Source organism: Camelus dromedarius, chromosome 7, assembly GCF_036321535.1.
Source record: "Camelus dromedarius isolate mCamDro1 chromosome 7, mCamDro1.pat, whole genome shotgun sequence".
NCBI classification, from domain to species: domain Eukaryota; kingdom Metazoa; phylum Chordata; class Mammalia; order Artiodactyla; family Camelidae; genus Camelus; species Camelus dromedarius.
The window spans coordinates 39,938,395-39,957,364 of record NC_087442.1 but is presented as its reverse complement, the minus strand read 5'-3'; the positions used below and the strand labels follow the sequence as shown (position 1 = coordinate 39,957,364).

The window sequence follows — 18,970 nt, the reverse complement described above, 5'->3', positions numbered from 1 at the left end:
CTAAGTCCAGGACTTATTACTAATAACTTCAAGCATTTCTAACTCTTACTTTCTTATTGGTTTCTTTCCTTAGAGGGGAGGGTAGAGAAAACACTATACATCTTCATTCCCAACTTGACCATGGATCTTGGCCAGCGGACCATCCTGGCTTTCCATGACTAACTTTTAAATAGGAACTGATAGAAGCCTGGTTCACAGTTCTGTGGTCACAAAGACTTTTTAGTGTTAGCAGCTGTGATGCTCAAGGAGACAGGAAGGTATCCGAGACCCCTACAAACACTCTTTGGGAACTGCAGCAAACTAACTACAAGGACCCCTTCTCTGCTGAGACTCCTTTCTTCTGGTATAGTAACTCTTATAATTTGTTTCCAGCCTATAGGGGAGGGGATATTAGTTCTCTGTTCTCATTTTCTCTCAGTTGGAATGAAAGGGCAGCCGTGGCATGTTCTGAAACTTTCTTTACCTGCAGCTGTGTGACAGGGGGATTCCTAAGAAGAAAGACTATTAGCAATAAGGTAAACAATCTAATTGTCATGGATTCTGGCCTGAACGATTTCAGCATCCCTGCGACTGCCTGGGTGGCTGCCATTAACACAGAAAGGTCTAAAACACAGGGGAGGGGAATGCTCTAGGCCCAAAATGGTTAGCTTATTTCTCCTACATTGTGAATATTATTTCAAGCGATGTTTCTCAGGTGAGATGCAGAAATTATATTTCCTCCCTTTTGTGTTTATTTTTTGTATCTTGGATCTTTTATATCATTTTTATTGATTATTTTTTCCTTACTATCTGAGGGAGCTCTAATTCATTAGAGGCAAAAGAGTTAAACTCTTTGGCTTTTAATTAATCAGTGAATTCACTAAGTGTGAAAACTAAGCTTGATGTGCTCAGGCCATGTGGGATTTTTTGGTATAGGCAGAAACTGCTATAGGAGTGAAAAACTCCTTTTGAAAGAGTGGGGAAAGCTGATTCAGGAATAGGTTTGCCAGATGAATACAAGGCACCCAGTTACATTTGAATTTTAGATAAACAGCAATTTTTTGGTATGAATAGGTCCCAAATAATGCATGACCCATACTTATGCTAAACAGTGTTTATTTTTTATCTGAAATTTAAATGTAACTGAAAATCCTGTATTTTTAGTTGATAATCCAGGCAACTTGATTCAAGGATGAAAACTGAAGAATTATAATGGAAAAAAAAGAGCATCCATTTGTCTTACTGCACATCTTTGACTAAAAAGTTCCATCAAAAGATTACCTAATTGTCATTGTCTTTTTATACATCAGGACATGATTTAATACTGGACTCAAACCTTAAAAGGAGGAAGCAATAGTCAAAACAGTCATAATGAGTCCAGAGTTCAATGATACTTGCCTCATAATGTTAACACCTGAGACGTTTTTGTATTAGTTTCCCAATTAGATATTGAAAATGATTATAATCAAGATTATATGTAGGTTTTATGCCTGTTTGATGGTTAAGATTCCAGAGTGTTGCCTGATTAGACTTGCTCAGAGCTTCCCCTCTAGTGTGCCCAAGTGGTGCCCAGTCTGCTGGGAGATACTGATCCCCTTGTCTTCCTGGGGCTGGCTGTCCAGGAGGCAGAGCTGGAGAACTCCAGGGCTGGTCTTGTCCCAGAGCAGGCTCCTCCAGGAATCTAGAGGGAGCCCAAGGGGTGCTGGCTGCAGAGGTGCTCTGACGGTCCAAACAGCTGGAAAGTGCTGTTTAATTTCTCAGAGCCTGGTCAGGCATGGTGGGAATCCTGCAGGGTCTGCACAATCACAAGATGATCTCTGTTACAAAGGTAAATCAAACAAAGTAATGAATTTTTTTGTAAGAAGGAAATTGATCTAAAGAAAATAAGCATTTTTTTTCTGATAATACTTTTAGTTATACCGCAGAATACAAAAGGGAAGTGTATATATATTTTTGTCACAGTGAAAATTATTTATGATCATGATAAAAGATAAATAAGGAAAAGTCTGAGGAAGAAAGTAGCAATCATCTTGATCCTCCAAGAAATGCTCCCTATTGACATTCAGGACTAATTCCTTTATATTTTGAGAGAATATCATTATTATATATTATATACAAATACGTATATGTAATTGTATATTTCCTTTATTTTGTTGTATGTGTCTTTATTGTATCATAAATATTTTGATGACATTAAAGTTTATGGTAACAATTTTAATACTGAACATTTGAGTATTTAATATTAAATAATTCTGCATCACACTGGAGTTTTCTCTGTCATGTTGTCTATAAATACAAACAGTTTTATTTCTTCCTTTCTAATTTTCTTTGTTTTCTCACTTTACTGAGCTGACGAGGATGTGGAGATCAAGGTTGAAGAGAAGAGCTGAGAGTAGACATCTTTGCTTCATTTGCAATTTGAGGGAAAAGTGCTCAGTCATTCACTGTTAGGTGTGGTATTAGCTACAGGGTTTTTCACAGATGCTTTTTTGAGGAGCTTCTATTCCTAGTTTGATAAGAATTGTTATCATGAATGGGAGGTGAATTTCCTCAAAGGCCTTTTCTTCATCTGCCAAGTGATCATCTGGGTTTTTTTCTCCTCTATTCTGTTAAAATGGTGAATTATGTTGACTGATTCTTTTTAAGTGGTTACTGTTCATTAGAAGCTGTAGAGCAGCAAGGGTGAGGAAATAGAAACTGAGGTTGAGACGGATGGGACTCAAATTCAAGATGATACTTTAGCAATCTAGCCACCCTGCACACGCGTGCACCGGCGTTCAGCCACTCAGGACAAGTCTGGGCAAGTCTTCAAATAGTAAACCAGTCACGTTTCTAATTTGTTAAGGTTTTTCTTATAATGTTGACTTTAAAGCCTATGATTTTTTTTTTTAGCTTATCTGGCTTTTTTATTGTTAGGTTAGGAGTGGCATTCTCTTGTGTGATTTCCCACATTCTAAATGGAATCAGATGTATAATTTTATTTTATAATATAATATATTTAGAGAACATTTAATTTTTTTATTCTCTATTTTAAGGTTTTTCATTGTTATTTATTTCAAGGCTTGGGGAAATGGAAATTACATTATTTCCTCATAATAAATGTAGTTCATGTCCATTAAAAAAAGATTTAAACAAATCAAAATTACCAAAATAAGAATGAAAATCCCGTGTAAAGCCTACCATTGGGGATAAGCACATTTAGCATTTTGAGTTAGTGTCTTTCTGCACAGATAATGTTTTCCTCCCCCACAAAATGAGATCATACTCTACATATTTTTCTTGACAATTTTTCATTTGACAAAATATTCCAGACATCTTCCTAGTTCAGTAACTATACAATTTTATTACTATTTTTAGTGAATGTATAGTATTCCATTAAGTGAAAAACTCATAAACTATATAACCAATTCATTACTGGTGTTTATTTAAGTCTTTTCTAACCTTTTGCTGTTGTAGTCATACTGGACTGATATTCAGAAATATTTTTGACTGTTTCCTTAGAAGAAATTATTTGAAGTAGAATAATTGGATATAAAGATATACAGTATAAAAGACTCCTATGTAGCCTTCAATCGGACTTCTTAATTGGTAACATTTTACTTCACTTGCTTTATTCTCTCTCTCCTTCCAAACACACATACATACATATACTATATACCCTAGAAATTATTCTTATGTAACTTTTGAGACTGACTTGCAGATAGGATGCTCTCTTTTCCCTAAGCAGTTCAGTGTTTATTTCCTAAAAGCAGCAAGCCAGTTTTTTACATAATCATAGTACAACTATCAAAATCAGCAAGTTTACACTGGTGAAATACTATTATCTAACTATAGGCTATATTCATATCTGGCCCATTGCTCCAATAAGGTCCTTAAAACTAACATAAAAACCATGGTCCAAGGGTCCAATCTAATTGTCCTATCACTTTAGTTTTCTTTCATCGGTAATAGTTCTTCAGCTTTTCTTTGTCTTTCATGACATTGACGTTGTAAAACTAGAACAGGGTAGTCATTTTGTAAAATGCCCCTCAGTTTGGATTTTTTGGATATTTCTTCATGATTAGAGTCAGTTACTGCATTTTCGGTCAGAATACCATAGAAACAATGGTGCGTCCTCACTGCATCATATCAAGAGGAACACTGTGTTGCTGTGTCCTATTACCCGAGATATGAATATTGCTCACTGGTCTCCCAAGGTTCTCCAATGCAAAGCTACTATTTCTACCTTTACATTTCTTGAGAAGATAATCTGAGACAATCTAGACATCTTATTTCTTGTACACCCAGTAATTTTTTGTACCCAGTTTCTGAAACTGTTGATTATCACTATGTGGTAAATTGATAATTTTCTATAATCCATCAATTCCTTCAACCATTATTTGTTGGTATATAGAATAGCTTTTCTTTAGAATAACGGGTCTGCATCTTTTAAACATTGGTGTATGTTACCCACCTGCTCTCTGGTTAAGGTTTTGCTAATTAATATTTCCACAAACAGTGATTAGTATCAATTTCCCTGCCTTCTAGGTATTCTCATTCTAATGAATTTCTATCTGAAAATCTAATATGTAATAACTCATTCTCTTTTTAGTTTTCATTTCCTTGAATTTTAATAAGATTTATTACATTTACTTTTTTGAGCCATTCGTAGATTTTCTACTTTTCAACTGCCTGATTATTACATTGCTTCTACATCTATGTATCTTTCTCTTTTTGATTTGTAATTACGTGACGTACATTAAGGATACAAAAACATTTAATGTCACATACACTGCAGATATTTTTACATTTTTTAAAACATTTTGACATGTTTATTATTTTTGCCACAGTAAATTTTAAATTTTTATCTGGTTAAATTCATCATGAGTTCTCTTCATTGCCTTTGGTATCATTTCTCTACAGGCTTTCACCACCTCAAGATTAGAAAACTATTCACCAATATTTTATTCTCAGACTATTTTTATTTCATTTGTTTTCACATTAAATCCTTAACACTATTGAAATTTATTTTGATTAATTGTTTAGGACTATATTTTTGTTTTGTTGGTTTTTTAATTAAATATTTAATTTAGAAATAATTGTAGATTCACATACAGTTGTAAGAAGTAATATAAAGTCTACTTGCCTTATGCAGGAATCTTTTTAACTATGTAAACATAACTTTTTCTGCATATGCAGATTTTATGTAGGACAGGCTTTGTCTTCCCAAATAGTCAATAGGTACAAAGTTGTCATATCATGACAGTTTCTTATGATCATTTATGAGGAATGGGATCTATTCCCATCTCTACTGAGATGTTATGGTTATTATCATGGTGGGAAAGGAAGGATAATGATATCTCTGATATCAGAGGAGTAAAGAATACTGCTAGAATTTGCCTCTGTAAATAGTCCAGGAGGAAAGGGGATTTAGACACAGGAGCTGGCTTAAATCTTGATCTCTTCTCTTCACTACCAGCTATTTCTTTGTGTTCTTGGACAGAATACTTTCTCATTTATGTAATTAAGATCTTTACTATCATGATAGTTTTCTGTTGGGCTGAAATATGATGCAGTTTTTATTGTACAACAATGTATGTTTAAACTTGAGATGTATGCATCTGAAGATCTTAAAGCAAATAGCTGGACCTGTCATTTTGCAAAGTTATTAAGAGAGGTAGCTGGAAGGAAAGTGTGATACAGCCCAACTAAAATGGTTCATAAGAGAAATAAATATCTGCATTGGTCAGAGTTCTCCAGAGAAATGAAATAGAATATAGATAGATAGATAGATAGATAGATAGATAGATAGATAGATAGATAGATAGATAGATAGATAGATAGATATGTAGAGAAAGAAATATCTATATCTATATCTATATCTCTCTATCCATCTGTAGAGAGATTTATTATTAGGAATTGGCTCACACAATAACAGAACCTGAGAGGTTCTGTCAGCTGGAGACCCAGGAAAGCTGGTGGCGGAATTCCAATCTGAGTCTGAAGCTGGAGAACCAGGAATGTCAATGGTGTAAATCCCAGTTCCAGAATAGGAAGAGACTCATGTCCCAGCTCAATCAGTCAGGCAGAGAAAAAAGAATTTTCCCTTCATCTTTTTCTTCTATTCAGGCCCTCAACAAATTGAATGATACCCATCCACATTGGGGAAACCAATCTGCATTACTCAGTCTACTAAGTCAGATGCTAATCTCTTCTGGAAACACCCTGACAGACACACCCGGGAATAATGGTTAGCCAGTTATGTGGGCACCTTGTGGCTCAATCAAGTGATCACATAAAATTAATCATCACACCATCAGATAAGACAACCCAGGATTTCAGTAAGCTAATATTGAAGAACATCTGTCTAATGGTTGCAAGGCCACTGGTTAATAGCCCTTTGGTAAAATTTATGCTATAACTGCTTGCATCTATTTTAGTCCCCTTATTTGGAACATTTGCCTCCCATTATCCCATCTTCAAGAGTCAGAATTAATACTTTCACTTCCAAGAAGTCTTTTCCTATGCCCCTAAAAGAACGTTTTCCTCCTTTAATATTTAAGAACAGTTGTACTTCTCTCAAAATGCATATTCTGCCTCATAATATGTAGTTAGTAAGTACTATTTCTTGTACTGTAACCTCCTCAAAACTTCTTTGCTCATAGTAGACAGTAAAATACTGAACTGTATTAAATTAGCAGATATCGTTACTGAATTTATTTAACTAATATTTCATTTATACAGTGTGCTTTTATGAGCAACTGCTAGTGCACAGTACTTTGCCTGACGTGATAGAGACTACAAAGATGAGTAAGTCACAATTCCCACAATTCTGAGCAAAGACAGAGTCCAAGGTCAGAGGTAATTATTCCTTCATTAAACATTTATTGTTAATCACCTATTATTATTCATGGTCCTAGACTAAGTACCATGGATACTAAAATGAGTAAGTCATGGTCTTTGTCCCCAAGAAATCCATTTAGTTGAATGAGAATGGCAGAAGTGTAAATAGACTGACTACCTGAGTGTGAAGAGTGCCACCATAAGGGGTTACACAGGTTGCTGTGAGTTCCAGAAGGAGTCTGGGGTGGGAATAGAGAGCGATCAGGAAAAACATCCTGTAGAGTAAGTGCTGTCTGCTCAATGAAATGGTATCCAGTAAAGAGGGGCAGCACTACAGAAGGATCTGCACCTACTGGGATCAGAGAAGAGGGCTCCTTTGGGAACAACAATTAGTTCTGTGCACCCAGAATGTGATGTACATGAAGGAACCTAGGTTGCAGTGATGTTGGAATGGGAGGCCAGAGGTAGAGCATAGATACCCTCACCTCCTTTCATTGTCCCTCCCTAGGATGAGGCAAAGCAAATGTTGAGAAGACAAGAGCAGAAATGATGACAAAAGAGGGGATCATCGAGAAATAAAAATGTCTTTAAAGTTGGAAAGGGATTGGAGCAGAGCTAGCAGTAGATGCATCAGTTGATCCAAGTTCACCAGCATCAAAGTCATTTCAAGTTTCCAGGAAGCTGTATATATGTTTCTTGAAATAATAATCTTTTGCTTATTTTTCCCCAGCAAAAGAGGAAAAAACTCACAAGTCCAAGAGAACTGACTTTGGGTTCCAACTTGGGCACAACTGCCTTGTCTTTAAATCCAGCTTGCTCCTGAATGGCAGGAGTGAACACCCTTCACATATTTCGTGGTGGGAGGAAGCCACCCACAGAACAAGTCATCACAGACTGCTTGTTCCTCCCAGCAGAGTGTTGACAGAACACTCTCTTCCCCAGGCTCTGCCTCTACTTCACTGAATCACTTGGAAACCTTTGCAAGTGTTTGCGGGACTTTGATACTTGGATAGGGAAGAAGAGCAGAAGGGCATTCCTGGCTTGGGTTTGTTGCTTGAGTTTTTGAGTGGTCCAACTATGAGTAATAGGAACAATATTTTTATTCTTTTCACTTTTCTAGTTTTGATTAATATAGCTTTAAAATATTTTTAAAATGTGAGCTCCATTGGTCAAATATTAACTAATCTATGTGGAGGCTAGAAATAGGATAATCAACTTATGAAATTATATCATCTCATTCAATTCTCTCATTTTATGCAAGAAGAAATGACATTCTAAGACAACTTGAAACTAGATGCCCAGTATCACACACCCAATTAACTATTTGTTGATTAATTTAAAAAAGTTTTTCCCTGGTGATGAGTTAATATCTTTCATCTGCTTGTTAGCTGTTGGAAGACTCAAAAGAGAAGGTTAAAAAAAAGGTATATGCTCAGATAATTTTGGTCAAAATGGCATAAGTGAGTATCAAGTGATGACAGAAAATGCTGCTTCAAAATGGTGGTGTTTTACATATATGTATGTATGTATATAAGTGTATATGTGAATATATATATACATAGACATAGACGTAGACGTAGACGTAGACATAGACGTAGACATGTATAAAATCTTCTCACTTTTTAAATTCAGATCCACAACACATTATTCCCTGATTTTGTATATCTATTCCCGGCAAGTTGCACCTTCTGATAAGTTGTTTAACTGCTAATTATCAAACCATTCTTAATGATTTCATAAATGACTATTTAAATGAATGCTAGCAAGGGATTGAGCAATATCAAAGAAAGTCCTGCTACTAAGGAAGACATTAAATATGGAGGATGGAGGGGAGCAAGACAAGCCTAGATACTATTTGAGATCTTATGAAGGCTTGAAAAGAGGCTGTGACAATGAGGGTCTATAGGGAGACACAGAGATGGCGAGATCTCTGTGGACTCAGAATGCCTTGGGGCTGTTCTCTCATTATAAAGTTCTCTTATTGACCACAGGGCTCGTTCAGAGGTGGTGGCCAAGAGCTACAGCCTGTAATCATAACCTTGAAATTAAGCCCATAGTTAAAGGAATTTCCAATCTCTGATATGAATCTCTAACTAGTCTGAATTCTCATGGTCAGAGAAATATTTTATTCTTACGCTCCCCAAATGTATCTACTTCTCAGTTATCCAAACTAAGTAATCTCAAGATGACACAGGTTATCTACAAACTAGGAATTTCAAATGTATCTCCTTTGAGAAAAACTTGCATTGATTGGTGATCCTTCTTTACTTCACAGCTCTTGCCAGGACAATGACAGGAGGCAACATAGAGAATAAAAAAGGAAAAACTGAGCAATAAAGCATATCGATTGTTCTGTTACACGTTTTTCATTAAATTTTCCCAACAACCCGATGAAATGATTATTTCATTCTCGTTACAGAGGTGAGGAAATAGATTATCAGAGGAATTTGAAAGTTTCCAAGGAAATGTCAGAAAAGCAGCAGAGCTGATTAAAATCTGGAGTTACCTGACCTCAAAACACTTGCTCTTTTAACCACATAGGAACCATGAATGCTGGCTAAGCCGACTGGATGTTCCTTTCCCAAATAACCAAGCAATCAACTGATAATAAGTTACAGATTATTTACTTTGAGTAAAGTGCTGCACTGGGATCCACAGGGAACACAGAGGTAAACAAAGCACATTCCTTATTCTTCAGCATGAACAACCTGTTTGCACAGAGGTGCAAAAAGTTAAATAACCCCAGAGGACAAGAATGTAATCATTGTCGCTGCTCTAAGGATCAAATTCTATGCTTTCACTGTGTGCTGAGAGCGTCACAGTGAAAAAGAGCATGTGTGGTTGAATTTGCTCAAGCAAAAGAAACTGATATAAAATTAATATAACACATTTTTTCCCATTTTGGTTATTTTTAACTTTTTGAAAAGTTGATAACTTTTCAGTACATTTCTTGTTGTCTTTTCAATGCATTGTTTATTGTTTTGTTTTGTTCTTACAAAACTGAGTTCTTGGTGCATATATAGTTTTGCATCCTTCTTTTCAGTTGTCGTTAAACATGTTAATACAAGAAACTTCCCATGTTAATGGCAGTTCTTTATACATACAAGGATTAACGACATGGTAGTCAGAATATAAGGGATCTGAAGAGAGAGGAGGGCCTCTCAGGCATAGGAAGCAACATAATCCAGAATAAGGATTCACTTTGGATCAAATCACAGTTGGCAAGAATTAGGTTCCACGTGTTTCTGGGGACAAAGGGGTTAACTAGGGGAGTCAGCAGAGGCCACATGCCATAACTTCTGCCCTGTCAGTTCACTGGGCTGTTGGGGGCTGCCACCTGATATGTGTCCCTTTCCAAATAACTGCTCTAGGGTCAAGCCAGTGGATGCCAAAGCAAGGGCATTCATGCATCGAAGAATCCATTTCCAGAAGCAGCTTCGTTTACTAGCTGGGAAGACATCCACTAAAACAGAGGGAACAAAAAAGAGTTTTCCTTTACAAACCCGTCCCTGACCCTTGCTTCTAGCAAGGGTTCCCACTTTCCTTGGCAAGCTTTTTCCTGCTCTTAAGCCAAGTACGTCTGAGCTGGCAGGGAGTGTAGCCTCACTGGCTGTATAAGGCTGGTGGCTGAGGTCACACATGCCATCGTTGAATGGAAGTTTGGGGACATAACGAATAAAACAACACCTTTATCTAAAATTTTGATGACTTTTACAGTGGTACGTTTGAAAAAGCGGCAGCTAGGTGAAAATCCCACATTATAGTACAGAAACGGCACTTTGAGGACTGAGCTGCTTGACAGCTCCTGCCCCTCTACAACATCTTTGTGCTAAATAGAAACTGACCTTCAGCTGAGGCCAGTGAAGGTCCAAGATTATTGAGGGAATATTTCTATTTTTTTGGTAATACATTATTTTTTTCTTCAAACCCTGATTCTTTATTGAGTCTGATATTTTCATGAAGGTTGTTGAGCATGATTTTGGAGTTTTTCCTCGTGAGATTTTGCACTATCAGAGTTGAAGCTCTGATTATAATTCACACACACAGGATGCAACACATTGCCACAGAGAACTTCTTTTCACTCAAAAAACCCCAAGCCTACATAAAATTAAATAACTAAAAATTAAATGTAGTTTCTAAATTTTGTTCTGTCATGTTATGAATTCTACTATATCAAATAATTCTATGAAGTTTAGAAATTAATCTTATCTATATGACTTTGGTCTCATGTTATCATCAAAATTTGTGTAAACATTTATTTGCTCCCAGGGGATATTCCTAAAATTAACTTTCTAAACTGTCTAAATATAGATATTAACTGTCCACCTTGGCCCTAATTTTTAACTAATTGAGATTTCTTAGTCATTGCTTTTTTAACATAAAGTTAACAGTCATCACAATGAATTTTTGCAGTAATTTACTATTGCAACAATAATTGTATACTTATATTTCAACGGAACAACAGAATTTTAATATATAAAGCATATAAGAAGACCCTTACTGCCAATTGCACCTAGAATACTCATCTATAATTAAGTAAAAATATTCAAATGTTTATAATAAATCTGAATGACTTGACTTGCTAAAACACTGGTTAGAAATGATTGTCTGTGTGTCACGTGATCAGTGATTATGCATAAGTTTAGGGATGCAGGACATGCTGCTGAAGTAGGCATTTGACTATTCGGTCGTTCCTCTGAACTTGAAGAACAGACTAATGCAAATTCAGGTAGATGCCATGGGAAGAATTCAGTCAGGGTTTTGTGGTTTCGAAACCTAGCTTTGCTACTTTAGCTGTGTGCATATTTATTCAACACCTACAATGCGCTGATAAATTAGTCAAACACTGACACATCAACAAGTAAAGGGGGGGCCTTGTTCTCAATGTGCTGATAGTCTGGGAAGTTTGAACAGTTTACACAGCTGCTCTAAGCTTCTGTCTCCTTCTCTTACCCTGTGAGCCTCACAATGATGTGAATGAAGGTCAGATGAGATACATTTCTTGTGCCATGTACATAATATATTTATTACTATCCTAATTGTCCTAACCATCCTTTAGGGCACATAGTACGGCTTAATAGTCACGGGAACATGCTTGGGAGTCCAGAGCCTGGGTTTGAATCTGGTTGTTTTGTGTGGTTTTGGGTATTCAGTTTAACCCCACTGCTCTTAGATTTACTAGAAGATTATTTCCTTCTTTGACAATTAAATAAAATAATGGATTATAGCATTCAGCATAGAATCTAGCACATAAGTATTCTGCTTAGGTTAACAGTTATTAAAATTCAGTACAATTTATCCCAGTTGAAACTAAGGGGATGCAGAGAGGTTATATGATTTACACAAGGCCACATAATTAAGCCGCAGAGATGAGACTCAGCCAGGCTGATCTCTTGCCAAAGCCCTCATTTATTTACATTTTGGGTCCCTAAATGTATTGTTATAGATGTAACTGTTTGATAAATTTGGAGGATACTTATTATGTTAGTCAGTGCTTTTAAACTGTCTCCTTGTCTGGGTGCGTCCTCCAGTCCAGTTTCTTTGCTCACCATCCACATCTCCAGGCCACCAGATTGAATCCTCCAGAGCGTGGTGTGGCCTGGTGATGGGTGAGGCAATGTTAGTCCCTGGTCTCCAGCTGCCTGTCCATTGAGAAAGAAACTTCATTGCACTGACACAGGGAACTCCCCTGGCAGGTGAGCCAGGCTCCCAGAGGTTGTGAAGCTGAGTCCACTCTTTGGACTGTGAGTCCTCTGGTCTTCTCCCTCTCAGTGAGCCAAGTTCAAAAATTGAGCTCATTGTGTCTAATTTGATTATGTGTGTGTGTGTATTTAATTTAGCTTGCTGAATTACTCGCTTCGATGGCGGAGACGTCTCAAGGAAGCCAGGAAAAGGGCAGGAGAGACATCCTGAGGTCCACCAAGCAGGCATGGACCCCCCTGGATGAGCAGCTGCCTCCTGGCTCTGAGGAGGAGAGCCGGAGTCCCACCGTCCTCATGCTGGGTGAGAACAGGCCCTCGGGGGTATTTGAAACCAACCTGCTGTGAGTGGTGAGGGATGTGGAGGCTTTGGCTATGGGCAAATGATTTTGGAACAAGGACTTGACTTTGAAGATACCAGTGTTACTGGCATGATACCAGAAACTTCTATGAAGTAGGCATGTCTGATTTTCCCTACAGACACTTAAAACACAGGCCTTCTTGATGGAAACAGACAAACTAAAGAGTGAATTCTGTTTCCTTTCCACTCCAGTGTCCCTTCATCCTAAGTCCCCTAGGACCCTGAAGCTGTATTGAGTCCATACCAGAGTCATGAGTCTTCTTGCAGGACATCACACATTTTAATGAAAAGCTTTCTTTGCTGGGTCTTGCATAAGGTATTGATAATAATTTTAATAATTTAAGGAGTAATAGAAAAACACTTCTCCTTCCACTGTGATTTCTTATTTATTTGTATATTTGTTTATGATATAGCTATCTGATGGTTTTTCTTCTTTGCCCACCACCCAATTCATGCTATCCCTTCACGGTACCTCAGCTGAAGACTAAGCACCTCCCATATCCACTTGCCCTTTTTTGTTCATCAGACACCTTGTAAGAGGGTAATTCTGGTACCTCACTGGTTGGCCTGTAACCAACCAGGATGGAAACAAATAGTTACAGGAAATGCTGCTTTTGTATCCTTCCCTTTTTGCCTGTTGACTATTTGTTGAGCCAGAGATAAAGATCCACCTTAAAAGACTGGTGCCCCTTTACCACAGGGTGCCTTTGGCATTCCTGAGATTCTGGTGCAGTTTGTCCCTGGAATGAATGCAAATTTGGTTTCTAACCTGGCAGAGAACTCCTTGCAAATAAACATCACTGGCTAGCTGCCTTAGGTAAATGTGATTCAGGAAAGAGAGGCTCCATGCGATTTATACCCGACAAGAGAAAGACAAAAGTCTCCTGTACTTTTTTTCACCCTCATATTCACACCAGGTAATTTAAAATTATTCTAACAGTTCTTAATCTCTTGTGATTTTTTTTTCTCTTTTACCATATTTTCTTTCTGTCTCTCTTTTTAAGTTAGTCTTTTGGCAAGTTCTTCATTTTCAGGGAAAGCTGATTATGGAAAATAGGACGTTTTGCCTTGGGGGGGAAAATGAATATGCTTATAGAAATATGTGACTAAATACTAGGAAACAAATCTATTAGGTGGTGGCGGTATAATGGGGCAGGGTCATTTTGGCTGGTTGTGTTTTGACTGACTGATCTGTTTTTTATTTGTAGAAGATTCCAAACTAGAAAGTATTCAGCAGTGGCTGGACTCTGGATCCTTGTAAGTATTTCTTTATGCTCTTACACATCCCTCTTGTGAAGATTCGTGAAAACAAAGTGGGTAACCCTGTTGGGCCAAGGTGTGACATATGCGGGTTTTCATTTTGACTGGATGTTTGAAGGATTGCTCTATTATTGCAAAAGTTATATAATGGCTTAAAAGTGCAAAATAGAATAATACTATTTCAGTCCTTGGCTGTTCATTGGTTTCCAAAAGTCTTGTCATAAAGCCTTACTCTACATTTACTCTTGTCTGTTTAATTAAAAAGCAATTTAGCATAATTTATTTACACACAGTTGCTTGACTCACAGTACTTTTGTTTCTTTGTAGTGTCTCCGTAGATGAGAACTTTCAGCCCTTCATTGACCACACTGGTAAGACAAGAGAACCCAGAAGAGTTATGCTTTGTGGACCTGAGTAGGAGACGTATTTAAATGTTTGTGTGAATAGCTCTTCTTAAAATGAGAATTATCAGAGTTTCCTAGAAATGGAACAGATCTCAGAAACCATTCAGCTCAATCTCTTTGTTTGACATATAAGACTGAGGCTTAGAAAGGTTAGGTGTTATCCAGCAGCATGTCGGGGGCTGGTAAGCAGGACCCGTGCCATGCTGTTAGCTCAGACTACCAGAAAACTCGCTGGGTTCTGGGAAGACATTTTGCAAGGATGTAATTGTGAAAATAAAATTGTTTAATTTTTCCTCATACTGAATTTTGCTTTTGCTCCTAAATTTAGTCTCTTTCTATTCTTCAGCCTTAAAATGATATCCTCTCTTTCTAATGATGCATTTGTTCTCAAAAAGAACAAATGACTGAATTCTATACCAAACAGTGCAAGTATGTATTTCTGAGGCAGAAAATGTATCACACTTGTTACATTGAGATGTAACATGATAAGAAGAAAAACAAATTTAACTACAGGTCTCACAGTTTCCATCTTCATTAAATCAAGCACCGTATTTCGTAAGACTCCTCAGTCATAAAATGCACCTACATTTTAAGTACTACTCAGATAGGAAAATAAAACAACAAGCCCTGGCAGTTACAAATGAAAGGCAGCATTGACTACAAGACACATCCTGATTTCATACACGTTAAAATGTGAAAAAAAAAGTGTGTTTTAAAATTGATGAAATGCTATAAATAATGTATGTAAAAAAATGACATAAATTAGGAGTTTAATGATTAGAGGTAAAATTATTTGTCTAATTGTTACTTACTTGACTGGGTTTTAATTATTTCACTTCCTTCACTGCCATTTAAATTAAGATTGACCATTGGCTACACACCAGTTAAATACAGGATTTTTTTTTTTTTTACTTTAAAAATCTAGGTATACTGTTAAAAATTTCCTCCTTGGCTAAGCTCCTTTATTTTTTAAAATATTAAAGTTCCATGATGCCAAAATCTCTGAAGATGTTTGCCAATAAATTGAATTTAAGTACTTTGTTTCTGATAGTTCAAGTCTCAAAAAGTCAAGAAGTTAAGAAATATAGCCAGCATTTCATATCCCCCTGACATTTCGTCTTGCCTATAGTGGGAGGCCTGGCCCCAGTTCTGGGGTTGTCAGGAACTGTATTAAATGCTTCACTTCCCAGAAATTAAGACAAAGCATGGCGCTTCCTCCTGTGAATCAAGTCAATGAAGTAAAGGCATGAGGTGAAAACCTGGAGGAGAGAAGGGGTATCAAAATGACTCTGAGATCAGACATGCACAGCTTCCATTTGCCAAGTCCTTTGTCTTCAGTGAGATTTTTCATAATAATGGAATAACTTCTTACAAGTTTAATTGAGCCTTCACTTTTACAAGGCCCTTCCTCGTCTATCATATTTTATTTTTTTAAACATTTTTTATTGATTTGTAATCATTTTACAATGTTGTGTCAAATTTCAGTGTTCAGCACAATTTTTCAGTTATACATGAACATATATATATTCATTGTCACATTTTCTTCTCTGTGAGCTACCATAAGATTTTGTGTATATTTCCCTGTGCTGTACAGTATAATCTCGTTTATCTGTTCTACAATTTTGAAATCCCGTCTGTCCCTTCCCACCCTCTGCCCCCTTGGCAACCACAAGTTTGTATTCTATGTCTATGAGTCTATTTCTGTTTTGTATTTACGCTCTGTTTTTTGTTTGTTTGTTTTGTTTTGTTTTTGTTTTTTAGATTCCACATATGAGCCATCTCATATGGTATTTTTCTTTCTCTTTCTGGCTTACTTCACTTAGAATGACATTCTCCAGGAGCATCCATGTTGCTGCAAATGGCGTTATGTTGTCGGTTTTTATGGCTGAGTAGTATTCCATTGTATAAATATACCACATCTTCTTTATCCAGTCACCTGTTGATGGACATTTAGGCTCTTTTCATGTTTTGGCTATTGTAAATAGTGCTGCTTATCATATTTTAAACTCAGTAACCTGTGTGGTAGCAAAGCTGGTGTTCATCTACAACTTTTAGTGATAGCTGGTTGGAGGCAGGAGGAGGAACCTGAGGCTGGGCATTCTCTCAACCCCTCGGCATGCTGGTTTTACTCAATGAGCTCATTGCACATGGAGTTTAGGGAAGACATGCATTCACTGGGAAGTGGAAAATAGAACAGGACCAGAACCTGGAGTCCTGAAGGTCGTGAGTGTGGCAGGGAGAAAACTTGGTGAAACAAAAAGGAACTGAAGAGAAGAAAGAAAAGTCATCATTGCTTGAGGGAAGATCCTGTGAAAACGCCCACAATCCCATTATGCTGTGGAGTGGTGCATTTGTTCCTAGGGAAGCCATCACCAATGACCACGAACTTGGTGGCTTGAAACAGACATTTATTCTTTCCCAGTTCTAAAGGCTGGAAGTCTGAAATCAAAGTTTCAGCAAGGTCATTTTCACTCTGAAGGTTCTAGGGAAGAATCCTTCCTGGCCTCTTTTTTTGTGACTCCCATCAACCCTTGGCACTCCTTGACCAGTAGCTGCATCTTTGCATTCTCTGCCTCCTCTCCCCATGGGCCCTCTCCTCTTCTCCTCAGGACACCAGTCATTGGGTTTAGGATTTAAGACTCACCCTTATCCAGTTTGACCTCACCTTTACAAACCATAGCTGCAGAGACCTTATTTCCAAATAAAGGACACATACTGAAATGAAATTGGGGGGCAGGGGGACAATATTCAGCCCACTACAAGTAGAAATTATTCTGAGACTGTTTTCCTTCAATAATCATTCTGAAGCTGTATATATTACAGTAGCAACAAGATCCAAGTGCTGCTTATCTTCCAGATGACCCAGTACCTCTCATAGAAAGCATGCTAATGGGCCCCAGATAAAATGAACAGGTAGAATAAGGCTTCAGTGGCCCTGTTGCTAATTCCCTTGAGATGGCCAAGGTTGGGTCTTGGCTCTTTATGGTGATTCTTTGGCTTTCATGCTGTTCTGTGGCTACCTAAAGTCTAATTTTTATTAAACTGGAATCTGGTTGGCCCGTTTCCCATCTTGTTCACCATCATTACGCTAGGTAAAGCCCCCTAACCCTTGGCACTTCAGCCTCTTCATCAGTAAAACTCGGAGGGGAAAGAAATTAGCACGTGTCAAGGCACACAGGCTAGGTACTTTATGTAAATTATCTCATTTACCAGAACCATCTTCTGAGGTGGATACTATTGTTAATAACTTTTGCAAGGTGGATAATGAGGCTCTGAAATGTTAAGTAATTTGTCCAAAGTAACCCAGTTAGTTGGTGAGGGAGTTGAGATAGAACATGGGTCTGTCTGACTCTGCAACCATGTTGCCTCTCTAAAGTCCTGTAGTGTAAGTTACTATCCATGCTGTGCATGGACACCCATGGGAGGAAAGTTCTGTGTCAGCATCCCTGCTAGAAAGTCAGTGTGAGTGAGTTCACTGGTGTCTGCTTCTCCTTCCAGGTCTTCTGACTCTTGTGCACCAGCTTTCAGAGCCACGACTCAGTCCACTTGAATTTTAATTTTTCAGAGTGGGATAAAACGAACTTTTTTAATGTCAAACAAATATCTGTGGAAATGCAAAATGGTCACATCTAAATCTTTAAATTAAAAAAAGATGCATCAAATAATTTTTCTAGAAAGCCTTAAGAAGCCATTTTACCTAAATTTTAAATTATAAGAAATTAAACTCTTAGAAAATTGACATGACTGAGAAACTCATGCTTAATATTTGGAAAATTCTATGGTTATTTTTTTCCCCTGAAGCTCACTAGGTTTCTGATCTCTGTACATTTCTGTCTCAAAAATAATAATACTGACCATAATTAGTAACCATCATATATCAATAGCCTATTACATATTTAAAAACTTGTGAAGTACTCCTTAAACAAGGTGATTGATTAACCTCATTAAATATTGAAGAAACAGAGACTCAGTAAAGTTAAGAAATTTGCCTAAAACCACATAGAGCCAAAGAGGTAGAGACATGATTTGAATCCAAGTCTGTATGATTTCAAAGTTCATACTCTTTCCAACAGAAACCAGTATACTGCATACTGGTGTAAATCCACTGCCATTAATTCTGTCTCTAGCTTTTCTTTATTTCTGTAAGCCAAGCTTGGATGGCAGAAAGGGACACTTCCTATATTTAAAGGTTTTTATGTTTATTAAAACCTTATTTCATTTAAACTTGAGGCACATGATGAAGATTTTTAAATTATTAATTAAAAACAATTTTAAAGGAAGAGGTATAAAGCTTTTCTGAAATTAACCTATAAATAACTCCTATAACTCAAATTTGCCTCCAATTTTACCAGTCTGTGGGTAAAAAAAATTAAGTTATAATTAAGTCAATACCCCAATTTTGATGGATTATTGCCTCCATGTTGGTGACACGGGGTCTATTAAAA

The 18,970-nt window shown here is 37.1% G+C and overlaps 1 protein-coding gene across 1 annotated transcript in view; it reads left to right on the top strand.

The window, feature by feature from the left end:
- Positions 1-18,970, top strand: part of ITPRID1 (ITPR interacting domain containing 1) — a 106,396-nt gene that overhangs the window by 16,257 nt on the left and 71,169 nt on the right. The window contains exons 2-4 of the mRNA XM_064487472.1: positions 12,642-12,804; positions 14,070-14,118; positions 14,449-14,492. Of these exons, the coding sequence (XP_064343542.1) occupies positions 12,663-12,804; positions 14,070-14,118; positions 14,449-14,492 (235 nt within the window). The 5' untranslated portion in view covers positions 12,642-12,662. The remainder of the gene's footprint in view (positions 1-12,641; positions 12,805-14,069; positions 14,119-14,448; positions 14,493-18,970) is intronic.